Source organism: Gavia stellata, chromosome 2 (assembly GCF_030936135.1).
Source record: "Gavia stellata isolate bGavSte3 chromosome 2, bGavSte3.hap2, whole genome shotgun sequence".
NCBI lineage: Eukaryota > Metazoa > Chordata > Aves > Gaviiformes > Gaviidae > Gavia > Gavia stellata.
In genome coordinates, this window is record NC_082595.1 from 30,973,842 (window position 1) to 30,999,304 (window position 25,463).

The following is a 25,463-nucleotide window of genomic DNA, read 5'->3' on the forward strand; positions in this document are numbered from 1 at the left end:
TCTTAACAGGCCCTACTTAATACAAAGACCTTCATATTCTGTGAAAACGTAGTAATTGCAATCACCGCAATAAGCAACCTACATGGGAACAGAAAGGGACATGAACAGAATTTGGTTTTACAAACACATTTTTAGTACTGAAATGTTTTTACAACATAAATAGATACCAGAAGCACACAATCTGTATTCACAGAGAGAAAGCTGTTCTGCTTGGGAATAGTTCACAGGCATTCTTGGGAGAAAAGAACTTTTAGTCAATAAACTGGAATTCTCTCACGTTCTTTTCTAGAAATGCCAAGAAGTCTTTAATGTGCTCTTGGTCAGCCTCCAGGGACAGATAAAAAGGACTTAAAGTCTCAGCATGGAACAACAGATGATATTCGGCTCACTAAACATAAGCTGGAGTTTTACTTTGTGGATTTGAGTTTAAACTGAGATTTCTAACATGACAGCTAATCAGTACTGATTGTAAAACCTCCAACTTCACTTATGGACTGGTGTTCTCCAGGAAGTACAGATTGCAATAGAAACATTAATATGTAAATTTTAGATACTATCACAGGCTCTCTCAAATCCCTGAAAACAAATGCAGAACGAACAGGGGGGAGGGTAGAAGGAAAAGGAAGGTAAAGTAGGGCTGAGGGAAAAAAAATAGTAATTATTTCAGATCATGTGAGATTTTGGGGAAGAGCAATCCTTAAGGGATGCTGGGAGCCACCAAACATCACAGGTCAGCCTCCTCGAGAACCTGGAATTCATGATAATTTTGATCAAATGCTCATAAATAGCATGCCTGTACAACAACGTGGCTAATTTGTCCATAGTATAACTACATAGGAATAAAGATTCACCTGGAGCACATACAAAAACATTAGCTGTCATGGAGTCTTAAGTACATCAGTTTTCAGCAGAATAGTTTGAGGTGGCTGGCTGGACAACTAGGTTACCAAAAATAGTTTTCTGAACACTGATTATGTTCAACTAGACTATGTCTCCTTTCCTATGTTGATGAAAGAAACCCAAACAATACAGAAGTGATGACTAGGATAGAAAATACATTTCTTTATCTAAGTAAGAATTTGCAATGGCCATCTAAGATGCTTTTCTCCTTTTCTTTCTGGTTTTTTTTTATATATATATATATTTATGTGTATACACACAGATGATTATACTATCAGGTCCACCAAAGGAAGAAAAGGATCAAAAATAACGAGATTTCAAGACAACACCACAGAAAACAAGAAAACTAGACTTACTAGCTCTCTAAGATGTCACATTGCTGAGTGTGATTGCCAAGGTTTAATAGGAGGTGGAGCAAAGACTTGTACTAGACAGTAAACTGAGATTTTGAAGGACAGTGAAAAGAAAGAGCTAAATTTTGCTTAAAAGGCTTGCAGATTTAAAATTGGACAGAAGCCATCTTAAAAACATTCCATTTGCCAAATTATCACATTGTGATATCACGCGTCAGTGCAAAGTTATTGTTGGCAAATGCTGACTGCTCGATGATGATTCCTTCATCCTTATGAAATGCATCAATCATCTTTCAGGAACAAAAGCTGGTAAATCATGTATTTATAGTCAATTCTAACCAGAAATGGATGAAAGATTGCTTCTTTCAAAACTTTTTGTCTTCAAATAAAAACTTCTGAAGATCAGTGAAATATTAAAATAGCAAATTAGAACATAAAGAACACAGTTAGAAGGATAATGAGGAAAGTTAAAGCACACACACAAGCCACTGAGCCTTCCAGTTCTGCTTCTCTGTAATGAGACTAACACAACTCCTGTGGCTGCCATCTCCAGTCATCACTTAGATTATCAACTGGACTACAGCCAAGGCTCTAATTGCTACACAGAAGCAAAGTCACTATTACAATAAATTTATTTAATTCTGTGTGACAGCTTACAAGCTTTTCCCTACACAGCACTGGTTCTTATAGACAACTTTGCAGTCCTGTTACCTGTAACCATTTTTTTTCTTGAAAAAGTTGGTTTCGTTTTGTGGCCAAAATCTGCATCCTCTCCTGGTAAGTGGCTCTCAAAAGTTTATGTTCGTTTTCGTGCCAAAGCTGGGTTTCTTCATGTCTAACCCTTTGAAAAAAAAGAAAAAAGCTAAAAATTCATGTTATCACTGAGTATCAACATCTCAAAGATTAAATAGATCAGAATGCCACGTTACCTTCAGAGTCATAAAACTCCATGACCAGAATTACTACATCTTAAATGGATACACTTAGAGAACAAGAGATTTTTCCTTGGCATATCTTTCTTGATTATCTCAAACATCTACAGTGTTTTTACAACATGCTGAAGAAGGAAAAAGGAAAACTTGTGCAGCTTCAGGCTTCCTCCAGCTTTTTCATATTTCAGAAATTTATCCATCACTGCCTTGAAAGAGACAAAACTAAAGCATGTAATTTCTATCAATACAGAGAAAAATCTCTTTCAGACAGAAGTTTAGAAACTTGCCAAAGCCACTTTTGCAGCTTCTGTCAGCTTTTGGAGACTACATTAGAGATCATCTGGAGTGTTTGCTCCACGCTGCCAAATTTTACTTCTCTCGCGCGCAGCGAGTTCTTTCAAAATCGCAGTCAGTGGGATTCCTCACTGTGGTCGGTACAACCCTCAGCTGTAAATCTTTGCATGATTGGACCCCAAGGTAATCAGTGGATTACATTAAGTGTCAAGTCTATAATCAGCCTCAGAATGCACCTGCAAACAATGCAAACCTATTTTGTCTTACATGTTTCTGCATAAAGGCATGCGCGCTTGCAAGGCCAGTTGCATTTCTGTGTCCACCTCTAGAGACAAGTGCATGCATTTCCACATAAAGGGTACAGATGCATTTCAATATCTTGTTTAAAAAAATACTCTGGCTCAAACAAAGGGTGGTTTTGAAGCATGATTTCCCGTCGTAATCTTGCAAAGCAAATACGTCCATGCCACATATAAAATATGCATCACAAGTCTGGTTCAAGCATGATTAATCACACAATTATGATCTCCATGCACAGCTGTTTAACAAGTGTGTAGAACAAGAGGTTCCTGTCTCTTCTGCAGGACCATCAGAAGACACACATGCTTTACTCCCCCTCTCTCTGGGCTGAAGAATGTACTGAAAAAGCAAAATTAAACCCTGGCACTAAAATAAATGGCATTAAGACTTAAGCAAAATAGACATACTGAAGCATAACTGTATTTCTGTTAATAACAAAATAGACCAAAGAGACACCCATATCGTGAGTTGCTAGGCCATCACTGTGTATGTGCCTTACAATCATTATAGATTGCTGTGGCTCCAATCAACCACGCTTCTCAGTGGATCTGAAGCCACCTTCTTTTAGTAAGAGCTGCATCTTTCTGAGATCTGTAAGCAATAGAAATTTCTGAGTGGCTGGTCAAAATTTAGGAAACATTCCACAATAAACACAGGTTATTCTCAGAACCTCCTTGGAAATCCCACATACATCTGCCTACTTGGAGGAAACAGAAACAAGATCTCTCTGATCTCACCAAACCCGGGTGATTGCATGAACACTGTATTGTTCCGAAGCTAAACATAACCAAACCTGGCTCTTACCACCTGCCCCCAATATCCTGTGTCAACACCAAATGCATTCACCTAAAAAATCATCTCATAATTTAAGCAAGTAAAACAAAACCAGGGCCTGAATTTCAGTCTCATGTATTAAACATAACCTGCCATACACACTTTCCATTTTTAAAGTTCTTTATTTGCAAAAAGATGAGACTGGCTTGACTACAGTAAAAATGCAATGATCTGGTCTTCCAGAGCTAGTCTGATCATCTTTTTAATTCTCCAAGTGAAAAAAGAAATCTGGGTGTATTGGTTTTGTTCCTATTCAAAATGAAAAAAAAACTGAAGACTACAAATTTCACGTGAAGAAGTGGTCACGTTTTCTACCCTGTACTACGTAAAAGTACTGTTGGAACAGAAAAAATTTAAATACCCCTATTGAAGACAAAGGGTACGCTTGCTGCATCAACAAGAGTCAGACCACAAAGCGGTGTGAAAAGGTTACAAGAATCAAGCGAGAAAAACAAAGGGTGTCACAACAGCAACAGTCAAACCCAAGCTCAAAGAAAGGAGTGTGCACAAGACAAAAGTGAAGAGGATATTCATCTGACCCTGAAGAATGGCACTGCTCTCAGACCTGTACAAAGAGAAGAGTTACAGACATAATCATCCGAAGAACAGGAACACTTTCATAAATTTATATTACATATATTTTATATATAAAATATATTATATAGGAAAAAACCCAAGCAGACTATGTATTTCAAGGATGCTTTAGTGACTCAACTTCTATGACACCGAAGACAACACCACCTCTAAAGCCAAAATCATTATTACAAATTAATGCATAAAGCAAACACGTCTTTATGACAAAAGACAGAATGTTGTATCCTAATCTTTAAGGAATTGTAAAACAGTTTCTTCGGGCCTCAGAAGGTAGAAGGAAACCGCTCTGAGGGAGTGCAGTTTGTTTTAAACCTGCCTCATTACTAAACACTATAAATAGAGGTTAAAAATACCCTTAAAAATCTCAAATTTAGCCATGAAATCCTATTATCTGGACTGATCTTAACTAATTTTCAGCTATATCATAAATTACACCCAAACGTATTGACTAGCACACTGTAGCCTTTATATGCACAAGCTGACAGAAAACAAAAAGGTTTTTCTTCTTTCATTTGTGCTATTGCATTCGAAAACAGCTTCCTATATCTATAAAGAATCCTCTTACTTCTAACAACAGTTAGCAGTAGCATAGCTGAAGACAGACCTAGAAATAGAGACAACTTTTTCTTCCTAAGCTAACTACCTCCCTTGGGTCATCCAACACATCTCACATTCCCCCAATCTTTGAAGTTGTTATCCCTTCAAGAGAAGGCTGAGAATTTATTTTTGTGACTTTGTACAGTGCTGAGCACATTACTACCACCTAAAAAGTGATGCATAAAAGGAAGCTCCCAAAGATCTATGCATATCAAAAAAGAATCTGTTTTTACTTTATATCTAGATATCCTTTCATTGCCTGAAAAGGAGCATCAGAATTAACTCCACGGGGAACTATTGCTTAAGCTGCCTTGCTGCTGTATGCTTATGTTGCTGTGTCGAGGATTCAATCCCATTCCCACTCAACACCAGTGAGAAAAGTTCCATTTAATTCACCAGTTCATCATGATCAATGTTTTTCAGGGCAATTCTGAAAGAATTGTAGAAAATAAAAAAAAGAGGGGGATTTCCATAAACAATCTCCATATTGATATGTTAAAACATCCTTAAAACTATTTATTAAAATTATTCATAAACTGTATGCTGCATTTTGAGAAAAACAGAAGCGTCATTTTACATAATAAGGAATCAGCAAACTTACCGGTGATCGGCAGCCCAGCGCAATGCTGCTTGAACTTGGGTAATAAACCTATCCAAAAAACTGCTAATTGAAGGATGCCTTGAAGGAAGCTGAAATTTTAAAGAATTTTTCTCTTTCTCCAGCTCTTCCAGTTTCCGTCTAAATTTATCGGCTAGAAATTAAATTTAAAAAAAAAGTTACTTAACAGTGACAAAAAGGTTTCATTTTACCTGAAGAAAGGTCGATCAACAAAAAGTAAAATCCACCTCACAGGCTGTTCTTCCCCTTTTGATAAAATATATCAATCTTTTTTGCTCAAGAGTGAATTACTAAGACTACAATGGAAAACACTGGATAACCAGCATGCTAAGCTACTTTATTCTATGACAAGGACAAAACTGCAGGCTTCCCAGCATTTTCACAGAGTTTTAATTTGGTAAGGCTCCAAAGAATTGACTCAAAGTTATCATCTGTGCTCTTTTCCTAGAGTAACACCTCTGAATTCAATTCTAAGAAAATTCCTACTCTTCACTGCTCCAGTTTTAAAACACTCTTAGACAGCAGTTATACATTTAAAGTCCAACCTTTTTAAAAATTGCATTGTTTTTAGGTCAAGAACTGAAGAATCACTTGTGATATCTCAGCAATATATTTCAGCAGGAAATGCACATGCAGTTATAGAAATTAAACAATTATCTCATTCCAGGCTCTCCTGAATTATGCTTATTTCATCATCCAACAAAAAGATTTACTTTCAACTTTAAATAAAAATAACAGTGGTCCTTAAGAGAGTGCTTTGACTCTACCATGATTCTATAAATTTGTTAGAGTAAACACTTCTCTAAGTTAGTTCTTACTTTGTTTTCTTTCCCTGGAAAGAACATAGTTCCAATTACAAATTGTTATTTCTGGTATGTATATTCTCTATTCTCTATAGTGCCAGTATACCAGCAAAATCACATACATGACAGATAACAAGCCTGGCTGGTCCAAGCCAGAACACCTTTGATGATACATTAGTCAAATTAGAGAATTTTGAGCTAGCCCACAAATGGAAAACCTTTACAGTTCAGTACTTTCCTCATGACCTCGCTGCCTACAATTTTGTGTGATTAGCATTCCTTCCCTTCCAACCTTTTCAATACAACATGATACTATCAGAGTAACATCCATCTGTGCATGCTTTTTACTGCTTATTTTCGTTCTTTATCCTCAGAGGGGTTGTAAGAAGAGGGGTTGTTTACATTTTGCTGGTTTAGTGAGATGATCCATTTTCACAATCATCTATCATTAGTATTGATCTCCTTTCTGCTTCTGTGCTGATGGGGTGGAATAAAGACACAGAATGTACTAATGAGACTAGATCTTCTCCCTAGGCCAGCAGACCATTCCGGGGTAGTTAAACTCATGTTGTTGTTGTTGTTGTTATTAGGGTGCAAAATGCTGCCAGAAGGCTCTAGCTGAAATGATCACCACCCAAGTTACTGCAGGGTCCAGGCCTTGCCCCGACAACCACATGTACATGTGTGCATACTCTTCCTGCAAAGGAGAAACACCTTTTCAGCAGTGGAGGTGAAACACATTTGCGGTGTGTTTCTCAGGGACCACAGCTGAACAGATTCATCCTATCCCTATCACCACAAGGAAACTGGAATTTGGGCCCTGATGAGACTTCTGAGCCCATACTTTGGCCAGAAAAACATATCATTCGCATTTCGTGTGGAATTTCAAACATAGCCATCAAAAATATCACTGTTGCAAACAGAAAAGTAAGAGTTGGATTGTGACCAATAACCACTGAATGCCAAAACACATGGAAACACTTCCTTTTACTCAAACCATTCAACATTGGGCTTCCTGTGTTACCCAAGCAGGAGTTGTGGCAACCCTCTATAGCCATTCAACAATGTTGTCATTGTTCTTCAACATAATTATGCTCACACTGTGTTTGTGTGTCCAGTTGTTTCATCGTTCTACTCCTACCCACCCTGGCCCTAGAAACAGGTTCTTTTGAGAAGGAAAACAGATGAGGGGATTTCATGTGCCAATTCATTCTCTCTCTCGTTAATTCTTGGCTGCATCCTGCTTTATATATTCCAGTCTACACGGAGTTCAATTAGTTACTACTAACAGGTGTTTCTAAATGATTTGTTTCACTGGCATTTTATAAGTACTGTTGCTGGCCATATCTGCTCGTCATCTCTCAGCACTAAATGATGGCTTACCCTTTCAGCATTGCAGTTAGGGGTTATGTCTCAAGAGACTCCAACACCACCACTGAGCTGAAAATGGCAGCACTCAGCTTTTAGGCTGCTCTCCTGGAAAGGAGACCCCTCAGTTTGACCTGGCTGATTTCTTCAGTGCATGTAGAAACCAAGGCACCTCAGTGCCAGCTGCGGAGCAGGGAATCATGCAAATAAGGCTTATCTCAGTCCAGCTTTCAGCGCTGCAGCTCAAGAGAGATCTGGATCAAGCAGAAGTAATGGAAATTATCATAAGTCTAGCAAACAGGACACGTGAAAAAGACAGCAATAAGCAGGGTTCCTCGATCTAGTGGAGATAAAGACTGAGGGGAGTAACTTCCAGTACTATTACACACCAGGAAGCTGCAAAGAAAGTGGTAATACAATGCTTTTCACCTGTCCTCAGAACTTGAGTCCTCAGTAACAAACCTGAGTTGCAGAAAAGGACATGAGGAAAAACATTAGAGATAGTAAAGCACTAACTGCTTGGGACAGCCAGGAAATCGCCACCACTATTGGTTTTCGGGTCAGACAAACAGCTCTCAGGAATAGCTCTAGCATAGATTTTAAGGGCAAGGCCAGCAAGATCAAATGTGTTCTTCTGAGATCCCTTCCCACCATATTTTCTAGGATTTTCCAGCCAAGAAGCAGACACACAAGGCCTTTGCTATTCGTAAGCCATCAAGGACACCACTTTCTTTTACCTTCATTTTAGTCTTTTAAGCACATTATTTCAACACAGAAAAGACCTTCACAGGATCCCAGAGCTCACTGACGGACTGACACACCAAAACAAACCACACGCACTCAGATATCTCCATCGCAGGCAAAGGCTTAATACTTTGTTCCTCTGTCCCATACTTTGCCTCAAAATAAGACATTTAACACACCGCTTACATGCAAAAAGCAATCCCCCCGTTCGATGAAGTTCTTAAATGAAGGAACTTAAATGTATTCAATACATACTGGTTTAAAGACACGCATTTGGAATAAGGCTTAATTCTCTTTACCAGCCTTTTATTTCACTGTATTCTGTTGCTAGCTCGCTGCCTTGCAGCAGTCCTATGGATATCCTAGACAAAGCTTCTACTTCAGTGCAAACAGCAAAAGTCAACCCTCAAATTACCCTCCGCCCCAACCCATTACTGCCTGGTGCACTACAGACATCCCACTCAATTTAAAGCCAACCCATGGTACAGATCTGGAAGATGCCAACTAACTGCTGGTAACAGACAGCAGTTGGAGAACTGCATTGTCTCTAAAAATCATGTTTTGTAATAGCTTTGTGCAAAGGAAGCAATTTCCATAATTTTTAATTGATCATGTAAGTATATCTGGCTACCTCTCTACTTTTTACATATTCTGATACTGGTTTTATTCCTTTGAAGAGAAGGTTCACTTTACCAGAACTATTTATCATATTCTAAAAAACATTTAAGAACATCATCACAGTAAGGGTAGAACCTCATTTGCTACATACTGCATATATTTATTTATGGCTGTTCTTTACTGATAGGTGGAAAGATGATCAATCGTGCTATTCTACAAATTGCTGGACATTAAGGAAGTATTTCTTCACCTAGTTCAACTAGAGAAGGCCATTTGATCCTGCCCCACAATCCTGTAAACCACCCCCTCCCACCTTCCCTTACTTCCCTCAAAAATATGAAGGATCTAAACCAGTATTTGTGCAGGGTTTACATGCGTAAATCACATGCTGCAGCCCTAAAATCTTTTTCTTACCCACTAGATACTTCCACAGCCATGTAACCTCCCCAGCATTCACTTTCTTAAAAACCTAAAGCTTCCAAGATGACTGAAGTGGTTTTGTATACTCAGCACCAAAAGTATTGTTACCTATTTTGTAAGAACTAAAATAGTCCTGGGTTTAGATTCAAAGACTCCTTTTCTAGCAGTCTGTCTCCAAGCACACACAGCGGCAGGCCTTTAGAGAGGAGACTAAGAACCAGGGTGCAAAGTGACCCTTTACCTTGATACTGCTCCTGAACCTCTAATGTTTGTCAGCTGAAAGACTTCCTGAGCAAGACACCACTCCTAGATCAGGAAAAGGAGAAAAAAGAAAAGAAAGAAAGAAATCACTAACAGGTGGACATCTGTCCACAAGAAACTTCTCTTTTCTCAGGCTATCTATGCTTTTGGTCTCCAAAATATATTATGACAGAGAATTTCAAAATGGAATTATGAATTATATAAACACATACCCCATTTGGTAATTTTAAACCTAAAGTCTAATGATCTTATTAGCTGTTTTGTTTCTGTTTTGGTTTTTTTACTGTAAATAGAACAAAACATTCCTTCTTCAATTTCCCTGCATGTTAATAACTTGGGCATCGTCACGTTCAAATTGCATCACTCATTTTCCAGAACAGAGAGATTTACATTGGCTAAAGCAATGCTACAAAGGCTAGAAAGTGAGGAGTCTAATGCAGAGTTGAATACGTGACTGAAATGCAGCTGGACAACAGTCTAGTAAGTGAGGTGTCTACAGTCCAAGTACTAGCAGTGGCCTCCTGCAAAATTACTTGCAGTAGAACATGCAGACCAATTAATACCCAAATAGGACTTGTAAAGACATATACTGTGATCAGAAATGAAGGCATTACAAGCAACGGGAGTACGCATGTGCCCTTAATTCAAGGATAAAATAATTAACCATGTAACAGTACCAAACAGATACAGAGTAGAAGATACTCAATTCCTTGCAAGTCCTGACGCACCGGATACGTGTAAAAGGGAGCTTCAGATTACATTTCGACAGTGGAACAGCCAGCCCTTACCACGTGCTGTCTGGTCAGTGGTACAGAGCAAAACCTTTTCTACCTTCCATTCAGCCCTGCATATGGAAACCAACAAAATAAATGCAGTGCAGAGTCAAACTGCACACCAAGGCAAGGCTGGCTGCAAGAAGGCATGGGGCTGGGGACAGACACTGGAAGAACCTGTTGGAGTGACAGGAGCAGCAGCTGTACCCCAGAGTTATGCCTACCCTTCTGACTATGTGGACTAACAGGAGCACATCTGCAGAGCAGAACAGTTCAGCGCTGAGCAACCAACATCTGCAGTTCAGAAGGTCTTACTTCAGACTAGGTTTGGTGCAGTCCTATGGACCGAAGACCAGATAGTAGTTGGAGCCTCTTGGGTACACCTCTAGAGCACATCTTCAGACTTTGTTCCACCTGAAAGAAAAACAGTCCATGCACTCCAAGACTGCTCTACAATGCAAAGCAAAGTATGGTAAACGGAACAACTGGGAGATTCCCTTCAAAGGGTCACACACCTAAACTGAACTAAAATGCCATTTGGGCCAGGGTCCTCAGAACACTTTCAGCAATCAGTGGAAAAAGTAGTTCCTGGAAAGGCCAGTAAGCAGAGGCTAAAGCTTTCCAAACAAGGCTATAAGCCCCTGGGTACCATAGCCCAATGTTCATGTTCAGTTCATAAAAGGCTAAAGTACAACAGCTGCTAGAGCAAAACACAAATGAAATTACCCCACTTACCCACCACTTGATTTTTTCCACTCCAACTAAAAAGGCAACTTTGTGAAATTCAGTACTCCAACTGTATTCCTGAACTATCAAGACGACCTTGAGGAACAGCTGAGCAAATCAGTCTTGTGGCTGCTGAACATCCTCTGGAGTCAGAAGCAACTGCTACAGAAATCACCTCAAAGCAGGAGGGCCAAAATCTGTAGAGAGTGCTACAACTCCATAATTCTTTGTTTTGTGTGTATTCCTCAGTTATTTGGCACTCTTAGTACAGGTGGCAAACCCTTCTAATTCCTCCTTTACCCTACTGAGATGCTAGATCAACGTTTGCCTCCAATTCTGGTGCTAACTAAAGTTAAAAGACTAGTAACCTGAAGAGTACAAGAGAGTAGGTCTCCGGCATTCCCAGCCAGACTCAAGGCATCAGATTAGCCAAAACGCACACCGATGACCTGATGTCACATTTGATGCCACAAGCTTCCCCTGCTGCAGGCAACATCAGCTGTCTACCATCTCTCCACCTCTTTTTCTTTCCTAGCAACGAGAGACCAGTACACATAAATCAGGTAGGGGAGGAAAGGGAAGGAAACCTGGTACTCGAAATAGTCCCTGCAAGAGAAGCAGCGGAGAACAGTGTCTGAAGGATCTCCTACAAGGGCTGCTCAAGCAGACTCTCTGCCTCCCAGCAAGCTCTGCATTTTCCCCCCATCAGTCCATAGCAGTTACAAGCCAGGAAATTGCTGCATCCTTAAAACATATATAACATTTCAGAATTTAATGCACCAAATGTCAGTGTTGCAGCACAGTTGAGCAGTCTGAAAGCTTTAGAAAAAATACAAGAACAAAACACATTGCAGCCACTATACTACTTATAAAAAGAAACTTGACACGTTGGCAGATATTGATTTTCCCCCCTCTAATTCATATTGAATTTAAGAGCATTCATTTAGGCTCTGAACAAAAAGCTAAATTCTCAGAAGTTTCACTGATGCTTCCCCCAAAGCACAACACAAACTTTCCCACTTACAGTTTACATCTTAACACTGAAAAGTCTATGCTGTATACGAAACTTCTTCCCAAAAGGGCACTAGTGCAAGCCTAGTGTAGACTTTCAGCATAAATTTCGACCAGTGCCCCTATTTTGTAGAACACCAATAGCAGCAACACCACTGACAGACTGCCACTCAGATCTGTAACGTTCTCTGTTCCTTAGTAATAACAGTTAAACGGAGCGGTGATTTATGGCCACAAGCTGTAGGACTCAGTGGGTTTTGTAAGGGTGTAGGTACAGTTACTTTCAATGTCAGCAGGAAGATTAGCAAGAAGCCACAAAGCCAGAAAGGTTCTTTCAGCACGCCTCTGGGAAAGGAGGACGGGGAGTGCCCAGCAGCAAATGTCAGAGTCCTGACTTGGGTGATTAATCTTTTAAAGTTACTTGGCCAGCATTAGAAAAAATTTTGCTTTCCCATGTTTCTTTCTCATTATCACCTGGCAATGATGTAGGCTGAACTATCCTCACAGCTGTTCTTTCTGGGCTGAGTTTAAGGCACCTCAGGACTATCTGGATAAACCTACACCACAATTACCTGTAACATGACTATCCTGCAAGCAAAGTAGTTATTATTTACCACTGTCATCTCACAGAAGAACCTCCAATGGAGGCTCCAATCATACCAGGCTCAGACAACAGCCAAAAAAAAAATCCTACTCCAACAAATTTGCAATCGACAAAACAAATGATAACCGAAAAGACAAATGGAAAGGACAAAGCATCAGACATACAATATGGGTGAAAATTATGTACAATTTCATCATACCAGAATCAGCTTAATCTCCACTGCTCAATCTGACACTTCTGAAAAACATTAATTTTTTTAATCATATTTTTAATAGCAAAGTTTTTAATAGTAAGAGCTTCATAAGTATTTTACATTACAGCATAAACTAGCCACTCCCATAATTTTCTAAATGCTAGAATAATTACATTTTTTAAAGTGCCTGACATGCATAATAATTGCTGAAATAGTGGGCAGTTTTCTGTATGTGGCAAACCCTTACTCATCTTTGTAACTGCGCTAAAATAAAGGTACAGTTCTATGCAGTGTCTATCCCATATAGCCCTTATCTTCAGATTTGCTGCATTTGTAAATTTCCTTGAACAGCACCAGGATTTTAATGCATAGGCATTTTTGGAGACATAATTTCTGTTTTAGTCAAGTCACAATACAAAATAAACAGTGCCCTGTTGACTGTTTGCTTTTCATGTTCTTTCATAAACATCAAATTTCCAATAAAAACACTGAGATGCTTACACTTCTAATATGACTTTACAGTAAAAATAATTTACAATAACATCGAAAGATACATTAAAGGAAAAAACAAGCTGATTGCTGATGCACTTTATTTGATATCAACATTATTCTGTAAGCAGTGCTGACAGTACTGTCACTACATATGTAATTGTACAGAAATAAAGAAAAACACATACCACTGATTACAGGCTGAATCTGCATTTTTTTAAAAAAGTAAGGCTATGCAGCACAATGGCAGAGATCCCTATTCCGAACTGAATTCTACTCTTAAAAAGATCCCTCAAGACAAGAAAGCTAGCAGAAATCAATGCAAAGCTCCTTGGCTTGCAATACAGCTCCTTCTTTTATTGGAGATTGTACAGGAAAAGCTTTGGTAAAGGTTTCCAATCAGCACAGTTCACATACATGAAAAACTGTCAGCTATATATTTATGTCAACTGAGGACAATTCAATCCCAGTTCACTATGTCCCTTTCCTTGCTCCAGGAATCTCTAAGCCAACATCTGCCTTTCTGCACGGCCTCTGAATAAATGCCAGAGGTTGATTAGAAGACAGGCCTGTCAATTAACAGTGAAACAATGCAATACTCTACAACTAATTGCATTATATTGTGATATACCAGTCATTTTTATAAAGCAAGTTCTAAATACTCTAACAACAAATTTTAAAATCTGATGGACTATATCTGGGCTTTTATATCATGGATTTTATGACTAGAGACACAGTCAGATGGTATTGGGATTTTTTGTACCAGGCTCTATTTAAGCACATATTGTGAACCTAAAGTGCTTTGTTCCGGCTGTCAAACAAAGAAAAGGCTCCTTTGTTATTACCTAACCTGAATAAATGGAGAATACCATCCTAAAGCACACCATTTGAAAGATATTTAATTTTTTTTTGTGATAGAAGTCCAAGACTAGTATAGATAATATAGGATCTGTACTGCAAAGGCTTATCTTTGTATTTTAAAAGCCATGCTGCAAAAATGCACAACAAAGCAGCACAAAGTCTAGGCTAAGAAACACCAATGAGTAGGTATAGAGTTGCTTTAAGTTTGAGTTTGAAAGAAAATAGCAGAGATCGCACAATTTAATATACACCAAATTTTACAATGTTCCCCAAGGACTGTAATATGTGAAGAAATCAGCTTGCAGTTCTGCTTAAGCCACCAGCTCAGCACCACCAAAACCAAAACGCAATTAGACAACATTATCTTCCTTCTGTGGCAAGGCACACTGATGAAAAGGTATCAAATATTCTTTCTTATAGAATGGATATTACACACAGAGAACTATAAAGAGAATAAAAATATGTGCACACAACTCCAAATTGATGGCTCTGAAAACTGCAGTGGGGAACTCTACAAGGAAACTTTAAACTTTGCTCTAGAAACAAAAGGGGAGAGAGAAGATAAAGGAAGTCTTTGTGGCAACTGAGCTGAAAACAGTACATCCATTCATTATGGATGAGTACCTGGATGCCAGAATTTTGGTTGAAGAAAATCTTTCCTTCCTCTCTTGCTCCGTGCAGTCCCGTTCATGAGTTCCCACAATAGTGCTCAATGTTTTCTGGTATTTCAGGTCTCCACTCTCACATTTAGTAGTCTACATAATCTCAAATACATACATCCAATTTCCTCTTTTATTGTTCCTTCCTTATCCCCAATCTCTTCAAGAATTAAAACTTTACCCTCAAATTAAGCTGATACCCTTTCCCAAACACTCTGGATCAGTAGATGCAAAACCAAAAACTGTTTAAAAACCGCTAAAGATGCTAGCTTAGTTCAGCCTAGCCATGTTTCCAATTTCCACTGTCCCTCACTGTTCTAGCAAGCAGAAGTTATGCTGTTCTACTTTATCCAGAAAAGGCCATATTCTAAGAAAGCAAGCAATAACACAGAACAGTTTACAACACTTGTAATTTGTTCTCAGACTATTTTGCCTGCCATAAGTCAAAAATCAATTCACAGATTTTAAAGTTTCATAGAATGGTTTGGGTTGGAAGGGACCTTTAAAGGTCATCTAGTCTAACCCCCCTGCAATGAGCAGAGATATCTTCAACTCAGAGCCCTGTGAACTTGACCTTGTTGTTTCCAGGGATGGTGCATCTACCACCTCTGTGGGCAACCTGTTCCGGTGTTTCACTACCCTCATCGTTAAAAAAATTCTTCCTTATCTCTCGTCAGATCCAGTAATTTCCACCAGCTCAAGGAATAAGAATGAATTCAATGGCAAAGGAAGTCATATAAACACAGAATAGTTGCTGACTTAGTATCTGGTGACTTATTTCCTGCCCTTCCCTTTGAACTTGGCCTCACGAACCAATTCCTTCTCCTTGGCAACTCACAGGCACCCTTACACTCCTGTTTCTCCCCACACTGTCTCTCTGCCCCTTCATCCTCTTTCCTTCCACACCCTCCACCTCAGCTAGCACCTGCTTCTTCAGTCTCCTTTCTTTCCCAGAAGTGATTCGGGTTCCTCCTGGATTTCTGCTGGACTGATTTACACAGAGGCCTCCATCAAAATTCCTTTTTCCCCCACCACACTCCAGACTGTAAACAAAGGTTAGAATCAAGTTAGCTTTTGGTGGGGCACAGAGACACAAAAACAGAAAAAATAAAGCTTTTTAGCTATTTGACCTACACATGCTGTCTATTTGGCTTACATATACAAACACCGAGCTCTTGCCTGTTTCCTAACTACCATCTTCAACATTGCTTTCCCACAACTGCTTTTAGTACCAAAGCATACACAGGGTAAACACAAAACTATTTAAATAATTTTGGGCAGTGACAACTGTAGTTGAATCCTGCAACTCTGGAAGGCAAAAAAATATAGAATATCAAATGTAAAAGCTGTAACCCCCTTTTTTTTCCTGGAAACGGTATCTCAAGCATACTTTGTCCAATTGATCCCCAATTTCAAAACATTCAATATTTCCTGACATTCCCAAAATGGCACCAAATTCTGTAAAAAATTTAGAAAGTTTGTGGGGTTCAGAGCACTGTGCAAAGTAAACCTCTCTACAGAATCCGTTTCTCACACTGAACTGGAACAAAGCTGCATCTCACTGTAATAACCTCAGAGGAGGCACTTCCTCTGCTATCAACTCGTACTTCATGTCAGCAGCTTCACAGCGGTGTAACATTGCAGTGCAAGGCACCACCTTCCACCAAAGCACTGCTCTGAAACAAAGACTTCTCCCACTCCCTATGCACGTGTTAACAGCCCTCGCACTACCTACTTACTGCTGTGAATTGTTCCACTGTGTGAAAATGACCTTCCCTTAACTGGCACAGAAACCCAAGGAAGACAAACTGCCCCAAGCAGTCTTTACCTTTAACTACTTTCTAAGTCTTCCAGAACAGACTCTTACCCATTACGCTGCTAAGCAGTTATGTTTCCACAAGTAGCATAGACCTGCTGCCTACCAGCAAACAAAGATCCCAGGTATCCCCCTCAGATGACAGCTCCGTACTGGAAGCTATATACTTTCACGGACTGCTGTTCATTTAGACCTATCTAAAAACTCAAAAAAACCCCAGCCCAGCAGGTTCTGATTCTAAAAATTACTTTGGTTTGCTGAGCTACTTCCCCTTTCATGGCCTGCAAGCCTCTGTTACTGAAGATGACCAGATATAAAACACTTCCCTTGAAATAATAGCTGTGTGTTCTGCGTGTAAGAAAAAAAAGCCTTGAAAAACTCAGATTTACAGGACAGTCATTTATAAATGATCCAGTCTGTACGGTAGGACAATAGAGTGCAGAGCAGAGCTGGTGACCCAGGGGCACCACACCTCTTTATCTATACCAACGCATCAGGGTAGCGGTAGAGTCAATGCACCCATTGCATTCAACCCGTTATAGAGCCTTCCGGACACAACAAAGGTGGCAATTTTGACAGGCTTAATCTTGGATTTGCCAGGGCAGGTGTAAACAAATACAAGGCAGGCAGCCACCCAGACTATGTGCAGTATGGTCAGAAACAGAGGAAACACTTGGATGACTTGCTCAAAAGTCCAATGTCCTACAAAGTGTTTTAAGAGTATCCCAAAATTCTCTGTTTTTCCACCCTCATACATCCACCAGCTTTTGTACAGAATTTCTTGTGGAATTATCAACAGCTCAAGAGTATTATAGGAAGAAAAACAACAGTAAAGAGTCATTTGATTTCCCTGTAGGGAGCTCACAAAACAACCTATCCATCTGCTTTGCATTGGAAAGACTGAAGTGAACACATGAAGGGAATTAACATACAATACCTCGCCAACATAGGTGTATTTTCCTTATCGCTGGTTCCCATAAGGCTCTGAAAACACTGAACGCTAACCAAAACATCACAGGATCCTCCAAATTTTAAGCATAATGTTAGAGAAAAAATAAAGAAAAAAACAGTAGTAGTTACAGCCATTATCAAGACAGCCCATCTAGAAAGAGTTACTTTTCTTAGTCTACAGTTTCTTTTTATGCATCTACACATACCTACATTTTCAGGCAAAAAAAGCAGTAGAGATATACAGCACGGTTTCATGGAAATGGTTCTGCCCTGTCTGTGCCAGGTGGTTTCAAGTCACATTCTGCTTATTCTCTCATGAGCATCAATTCTACGGTGCTGCATTACATGATCTCAAATGAATAACCCCAATTCTTTCAGCTTTAGGTCCTCTGTTTGTAAAAATGTAGAAAGTAGTAATTGCTCCATAGGGGCTTCATTAGGCTTAATTATCACCTGTGTGAGATCTTCAGATAAAAGGATTGCTGTAATTACACAATCTGAACTGCTTCTTGCATAAGAAACCTTGTATTATCCCTTTCATAATTTGACCTTTTCTTAAAAGTTAGTGCCCTTTTGTTCTTTTACAGGACTCTGTTCCCTATAAAAGACTTTACCTCTTGGAGTCACCTCTTAATTTTCTAATTTCAGAAGCAGATAAAGCCCAGCCTCTCTTTTCTGTTTGAACAAAAGGGACCCTGGAGGTTTTTTTGATGGGGTTTGTTTTTTTTAAATCATTGTTCCCCTACCTTCCTCTCTTCCACACACACTTTACTTTTTTCACATTTATGATATTCTTTTCATCCTGGCTCTGCAGCTGTCCCCACTGTCCCAGCACAGAGCTCCTAGAAGTGTTTCAGGCTTAAGAATTACCCCTCAAGCAAACAGGGCAGCAGGCAGGGCTGCACAGGAGGATGTTGGCAGAGGTCAGTGGGGAGACCAAAAGGCTCTTCAGACAAGTTCCACAGCCCTTTAACTCCACTTGGGTCCCCATTCAGCAAAGCAGTTATGAATGAGACAACATCCCATCAACCACCAAATGCAGCCAGAGGCCCGGCTGGATTGCATTCAGATAGGAACAGCAGAGCCCACCCAAAGACAGCCACTGCAAAGAAGCCCCATCTCCTCCCGCATGCAGATCCACAGAAGAGCCTCTCACACAGTCAACCTGAGTGGAGCGCAGCAGTGCCACCTTCACTGGTCTCCATACTTCCTACTACTAGATTTTAAAATTTTAAATGCAGACACACTTCCTTCTTCCAGCCTGAACCCATGAAGTTTCACTGCCTCCAGCAGCCTCTCCACCTGCTCATCAGAGCCTCCTCCGGCTGGAAATTAGAGCTGCCAGACCAGTATCTGTGTTGACTTGAGAACCAGTTGAGAATCAGAGCCAGGAGGGAAGAGAAAAGAGGAGCAGAGCGGGACTCCAATGGGACTCGGCCTGCAGAGGCAAGGGCAGGAGCACCTGCTAGAAACCAGGCTCAGGGAGAGAGGTTTGGCTATTGCCACAGTCTCCAGAAAGGGTTCAGAGAAACAGGTGCTCCAGAAAGGACGAGGGATTTGCCATTTTAATATGAACCCACATACAAAAGACAGGACATCTTTCAAGCCTGATCCTGTTATAGGCCCCAGAATTGCATCTCACCAGATGTGGGTTCTGCTTCCAGCCCTGCAGCTGAGCTTTCTACAAATCTCTTGCAAGCATGTAAAATAAATGCATTAAAGCCTACTCTCTTCTGGTGCATACATTAACTACAAATGAAAGCACTGAAAGAATGGTTTTTATTAGCATATATCTTCACAATAACTAATCTCTAATGTCTTCATGAGTTAAACAGTATTGCTACAGTAGTCAATCTTGCTATAAATTTCACTCTATGCCAGTACAACTACACCACCTCAATAGTTTTAGTAAGTGGTTTTACCGTAGCAAAATAATTTCTATTCAGCCTCCCACCTTGATTCTGTCCAGCAACACCCCCTTCTATCAATATTGTTTGAGCAGTATGTCTTTGGAATAAAGAATAAGGATTACATTAATGTGCCTAAACAGCAATCTCTATAAACATTTTTTTTTCCCTTCCCAATACCTCCTGCAAATGCAACAGAAGATAGCTGCTTTTCCCTCCCACACCCATTCAGCTCCTTTTTACTTTACCTCAACTGGACAACTTGAGAAGAACTGTAGTAAAATACGTAGATCAGACAGATGGTATTTGCTGCTCTTTTATCAATCCTGCTGCTCAATAGTTTTAAAAAGCCATGATAATTCGTTACTTGAATAGTCTCAGATAGATCCTGGGTTCCACTACAACTTTGTCTTATCTTCTCTGTAAGTGGAATTATCTTATTTACAGTAAGTATCAGAACCTTCAAGGAGGGCAGAAAAAGATACTGGATTTTAACAAGACACCTGAAATAACTTTTTGTTTTTTGCTTTTAAATTTCTCCTCAAAAAGCACAAACCTCTCCCCACTTTATTTTGACAGATCTGAAGAGCAGCTGTCCTCTGCACTTCCCAGCTGGAGCAGTGGGGCAGGAACAGTTTAGCCCTCCTCTCTTTATGCTATCCACCCTTGCCCTAAGGCATGTTCATAGCTCCCCATTCCCCCCACACCCAGAATTTCTCTCTTCCCAGAATTATATCTGACCATTATTTCTTTAATATATTAATAAATAACCAAAGAAACTACTCATACATATGTATCGCCATCTTTGAGGGGATGTGTGTATATATATACACATACATCCTCCCGTCCTCTTGGGAGACATGTCTTCCTCGTCATATACTGAAAACTGTTTATCTGGCTTTTATTCCTCTTCCTTTTATGGACAGAGGTGTTAAGACAAGAAGCAAGGCTAAAAATATAGAAAAATGTTGTTCTGTAGCCAAATAACAATGAAGAGAGGAAAAAGAGTTAAAACAATAGATTTTACTCTGAAATATCACTATTTGATCATGACTGTTTTGCTAGAATCTCAGTTAATCAGTGTTCAAATTGCAATTTAGGCAGCCGTCATTTCTAAGCAAGACAGTTCCTTAGTGATGCAAGATACGCAAATAACTTTCATCATGTTATTTACTAGAGGCTCCACATTTCAACACGTATCGTCTTCCAAACAATAAGTTCCTGTCAAGTTAGCATTCCATCAAATCTGTCAATTGCAACTCATTTGGTGCTACAGCACAAGCCAACACATTGCATAAAGGTCAAGTGGAAAAATGTCCCTTCCACTACATCAGAATCATAAACTGGTAAAGGTCACTCCATCCAATAATTGCTACTACAAAAAATAACTTTGTTGCAATCTACATGATAGGAAAAAAAACAGCAGTTCAAGTCCTTCATTTTTTTTCCCAAGACAGGACAAACTAACATAACTGTCATCTTCTTGCAGCCTATACAATCTAATGAGAACAGTTTAATCAACAGGCTCTACAGCTTTCACAAGTGCATCAATTATAATACAGAAAATTACACAAGGACAACTTTTCCATAAAAACATGAAAAATAAAATGTCAGCATTTATTGGTAATAACACCTTACAACTCTTAAGTTCCAATCATGACAGTAACTCAAAGGGCTTTACAGTCTTTAATTAAAACTCTGAAGACTCTGGTATGGCAAGTGATAAGATACCCATTTTACAGACAGCTCATCTGAGGCAGAGTAAAGTAGCTTGCCTACAGTTAAAATAGCAAGAAGCAAATATGGTCACATAGTCTAACATAAAGACAACCAAATGAAAATCTGTTGTACTTTTTTTCTTTAATCTTCCTGTTCCTGCATAATAATGCATTCTTTCTCATCAAAACTTTTATCTATTTCTCCAAAAATTATCACTCTATCATTTGGAACATCACAGTGTGTTGTAAAACGTAAAATTAATGTGTACAAATACAGAAGTTAGCATTAGGCCACTTTAATGATAGAGCTGAAATCCTTAGGCTAAGTGAGCAACAACCCAACTTACAGATGCACGACCCTCATCATCCGAGGAAGCCTGGGTTGTGTTGCACAATGATGGAAGCAAAGGAAAAGGCAGATGATGAGGTTCACCTCGTCTCACTACATCAATCCACAAGATATTCATATACAACTCAGTGTACTCTCAGCTTCCATTATCAATGGAAGATTAAAACCTAAACACACGTAAGATTCAGATCCTGTATCATCAAGACAAGTTTGGAGGAAATTTTGCAGTTACTGGGAAGAGTAGTAGAAAGATTTTGCACACTGGACTCTAAAAGCAAGAAAACCCAAGGACCTTTCTCACCATAGTGTGCAATCAGTGCTCTGATTATAAGCACTGGGCTTCTGGATTTGTTGCAAAGCTGCTTAGGTCTTACTGCATTTCCCAGGTGCCAGCTGAATATAACTAAAAACTGTGTGCATCCTAAGCAAACTTTAGAATAAATCAAGAAGAAACAACTTCTTGTTAAAGAAACAAAAAGTTAACCAGAGACAGCTGCAGCTCTGTCACTTAGACACAGAATAATCATTAACTACCTGAATGTCTCCAGGATGAGGCCAATGGAAATTATATCATCAACATTAGTAACAGAATCAGGCCATCCTGTCAATAAGTACTGTAAGAGAAACAGTACAGATATCTGAAGCCACATACCTCTCTTCCAAAGCATTATTGCTCCATTAAAAAAAAGATCTGGCATAGCACAGTAATACATAGCTCCTTCCATAGGTTTTCATTTCCTGTGGGAAAGGGAAGGGGAGGCTGGAAGCTGGCCAAGGGACAGGGTGTCACTCTTCACAGACCTCTTCACTGCCACATGCAAGAATGGGAGTGATGTTTATTTTACCCTCTGGCACATTTCCTAAGCACGTTAAATTCAACTAGTTATTCAAACATACTCAATAACAACACTATCAAGACCTTAGAAAGCCATAATGGAATTGTAGGTTTCTTCAGTGACAAGCACTATAAATGATGGCAGCATCACAATGTTAGCTTGCAAGCAGCTGCAGTAAAGCACATCCAGAAGAAAACAAAATTAGTCTCAAAGATCTTTGTTTTCTAGCTGTTCAGTAACAGCCAGGAAATATCATTTTGAAGTCTTTTACTTTTAGGTTAACAAAGCACTGCGTTTGACAAATGTCCCTCGAAATGTGGATGCTTTAACTGCATTAACACAGTACAATATGACCGCCCCATTCTGGAGAATGTTATTTATGTTTACTTGGAAACTTCATCAAATAAATGCATTACTGCGTAAATAAAATTTGCCCTTAGCCAGCTGCCTCCTACCTGAAGAAGTAAAAGCTTAAAAATCCATATTTAATAATCTAAAGAATCTGATATCCACTGAAGCCAGTGGGATTCTCAAGGTACGCAGCCTATTTGCAGGCTGGAGTGGTTATACAAGTCTAAATTGTGGAAAAAAAAGGTTTGAGGTTTTTTTTTTTTATAAAGGACTGGAAGGAAAAGTTTACAGATGATACCTTATACCTTTCCAAGCACATAAGTACATACAGCAAAACACGAGCATATTACACCAGCAGAAGAAACAAAGAGTCTTGAAGTGACAAGAACTGCCCAACTAGATCAGACTCAGGTCCATCCAGCACAGGATCCTGCCTACAGCAGTGACAACTGGATGTTTCAACATTTCAAAGGATGGAGAGAAAGGCCTACAGGGGCAGTCTGCCAGCCTCTGGAACGCTGCACACGCTTCTGGTTCCAGGAAATCCTACGGATCTCTTCAGCAGGCTCCAGGAATTACCAGGCTGCGATATCCTATACTTAATGCAATTATGCTATGAAGAACATTAAGAAATAGACCCTCAAAATTCCATTGTGCTAAGTTTCCAAAACCTTTTCCAGAGATACTTTTTTAAACAGATTAAGCAGAAAGTGCAATCAAGTACAATAAGTAATGTGTCAAATACACAAAAGAGTATAATAAAAAAAATGCAACAAAGTATTTGCATAAAGTTTTAAAAAAGTAAAAGTCTGAATGTTATTCTTTCAGAAAACTCCTACAGAATATTTCCCTCTGTACAACTACCTTGTCTCCTACTTTATATCCCTGTTACTGAGTTTCACTGATGATGATCAAAAGCCTTTTCTATTTTTTCAAATAATTTCTACAGAAGTTCTCCCTGACACTGCTAAATTTGCACTGTCATCATTCTAATTTATATTCCCCTTCTTCCTCCACTGTTATTAGACAGCAGAATTAACATGAAACTCCCAAAAAGTCAGAAAAAAAATCTTTTATGAGTAGCAAAAAAATCTCTTGTCCAATTCAGACATTCCTGGTCACTCCATCCAGTTTCACAAATCTTCCTTTGGGAACCAAACAAACCATCATTTGTCCTTACACTTAACCTGACCCTTTAAATTACTTATTTTCTAAGGAAAGGATTAAGATACTTAGATATCCTCTAGCACTATGGCTTCTTCTCCCTTCCTAGCTTGGCTTTATTTTCTTCACATATAAATAAGACTTCAGCTTTTTTACCTAAATCCACCAACAATGAGCCCTAGCTGATCTTACAGGCCTTTTCCAACCTTAGTGAATCTGTGATTCTGAGCACAGATTTCCTCAAATTCTGGCAAAAAGGATTGAAATGGGATTAAAATCTTGTTGGTGGCTGGCCACGAGGCTCTCATCAGGGCAGGGTGTGAAGCTCATCCAATGTAGTTAGAGCAAGGGGTGATTCCAGCAGAACCCCAGACCTGCAAGGCTGCCAGCACACCTGCTGTCACATCAGGACTAAGGAAACAATCAGACCACCAGCAGCTTTAGCTCCAAGCAGCGACTTGGAAAAGAAGGAACAAAGATACATGTGAGCTTCAGGAGCCAGGTCAGTGGAGATGTGCCACGGTAGCTCAATACAGGTGCTCCACACTCCCAATACTAAAGGTAGCCTGAGAATTTCCTGGAGATACTGGGGGCAGGAAGAGTGACTGCATGGGACTAACAGGAACAGAGAAGGAAGAAGGAAAGTAAGGAACAGTGATGCAAATGATTAAGGCAGCGCAAATGTTGCCAGCTGCAGTAGAAAGTACAGCTGAAAGAACAAGAGATGACAATTGCAGGCAGAGAGGTTTCAAGGAATGTGATCTGAGGTGAGATGTTAGGCTGGGAAATAACAGAAAGCAGGAAGAAAGCTAGAAGAAAAACAGAGTATTTGAGGCCAGGTGTTTAATGCATCCTCCACCATCTCTTGGGAAAAAGAGAAAACAAAAAATATATGGGTTCAATGTAAATATTTGCTTTTTTTAAAAAATAAAAAAACCACAATCCCACTGGTTCTTCCAAAATGGGAAGTTTTGACAAGCCCAAGGACAAAAGGTATAGGCAAAGGGCAAGCCAGAAGACAGTGCTGCTCTCTCACTCCCAACAAAGGGTAAGTTTAACCCAGCCTCTTCCCATTACACCTTCCTGCCAGAATTCTTCTCCTGCAATCACACATAGATGCCTCAGGAAGGAACAGAGAACTTCATTAGTAGCCGAGCATGGCCTTGTAGAATCTGATCCAAACCATTCACAGTCAGCAGAAAAACAACACACAGCACCACCACCCAAATCCTTTTTCCAGAGGGCACAGATTCAAACCACCAGCATCTTTACTGAGAGAGTGGTCAAACATTGGAACAGGCGCTCCACAAACATTGGTGGAGTCACCATCACTGGAGGTGTTCAAAAAACGTGTAGACATGGCACTTTGGGACATGGTTTAGTGGGCATGGTGGTGTTGGTTTGATGGTTGGACTTGA

At 39.6% G+C, this 25,463-nt stretch overlaps 1 protein-coding gene across 1 annotated transcript in view; it reads right to left on the reverse strand.

The window, feature by feature from the left end:
* Window positions 1-25,463, reverse strand: part of DISC1 (DISC1 scaffold protein) — a 184,435-nt gene that overhangs the window by 137,576 nt on the left and 21,396 nt on the right. The window contains exons 3-4 of the mRNA XM_059832667.1: window positions 5,406-5,556; window positions 1,965-2,094 (exon numbers count right to left, since the gene is read on the reverse strand). Coding sequence (XP_059688650.1) covers window positions 1,965-2,094; window positions 5,406-5,556 — 281 coding nt within the window. The remainder of the gene's footprint in view (window positions 1-1,964; window positions 2,095-5,405; window positions 5,557-25,463) is intronic.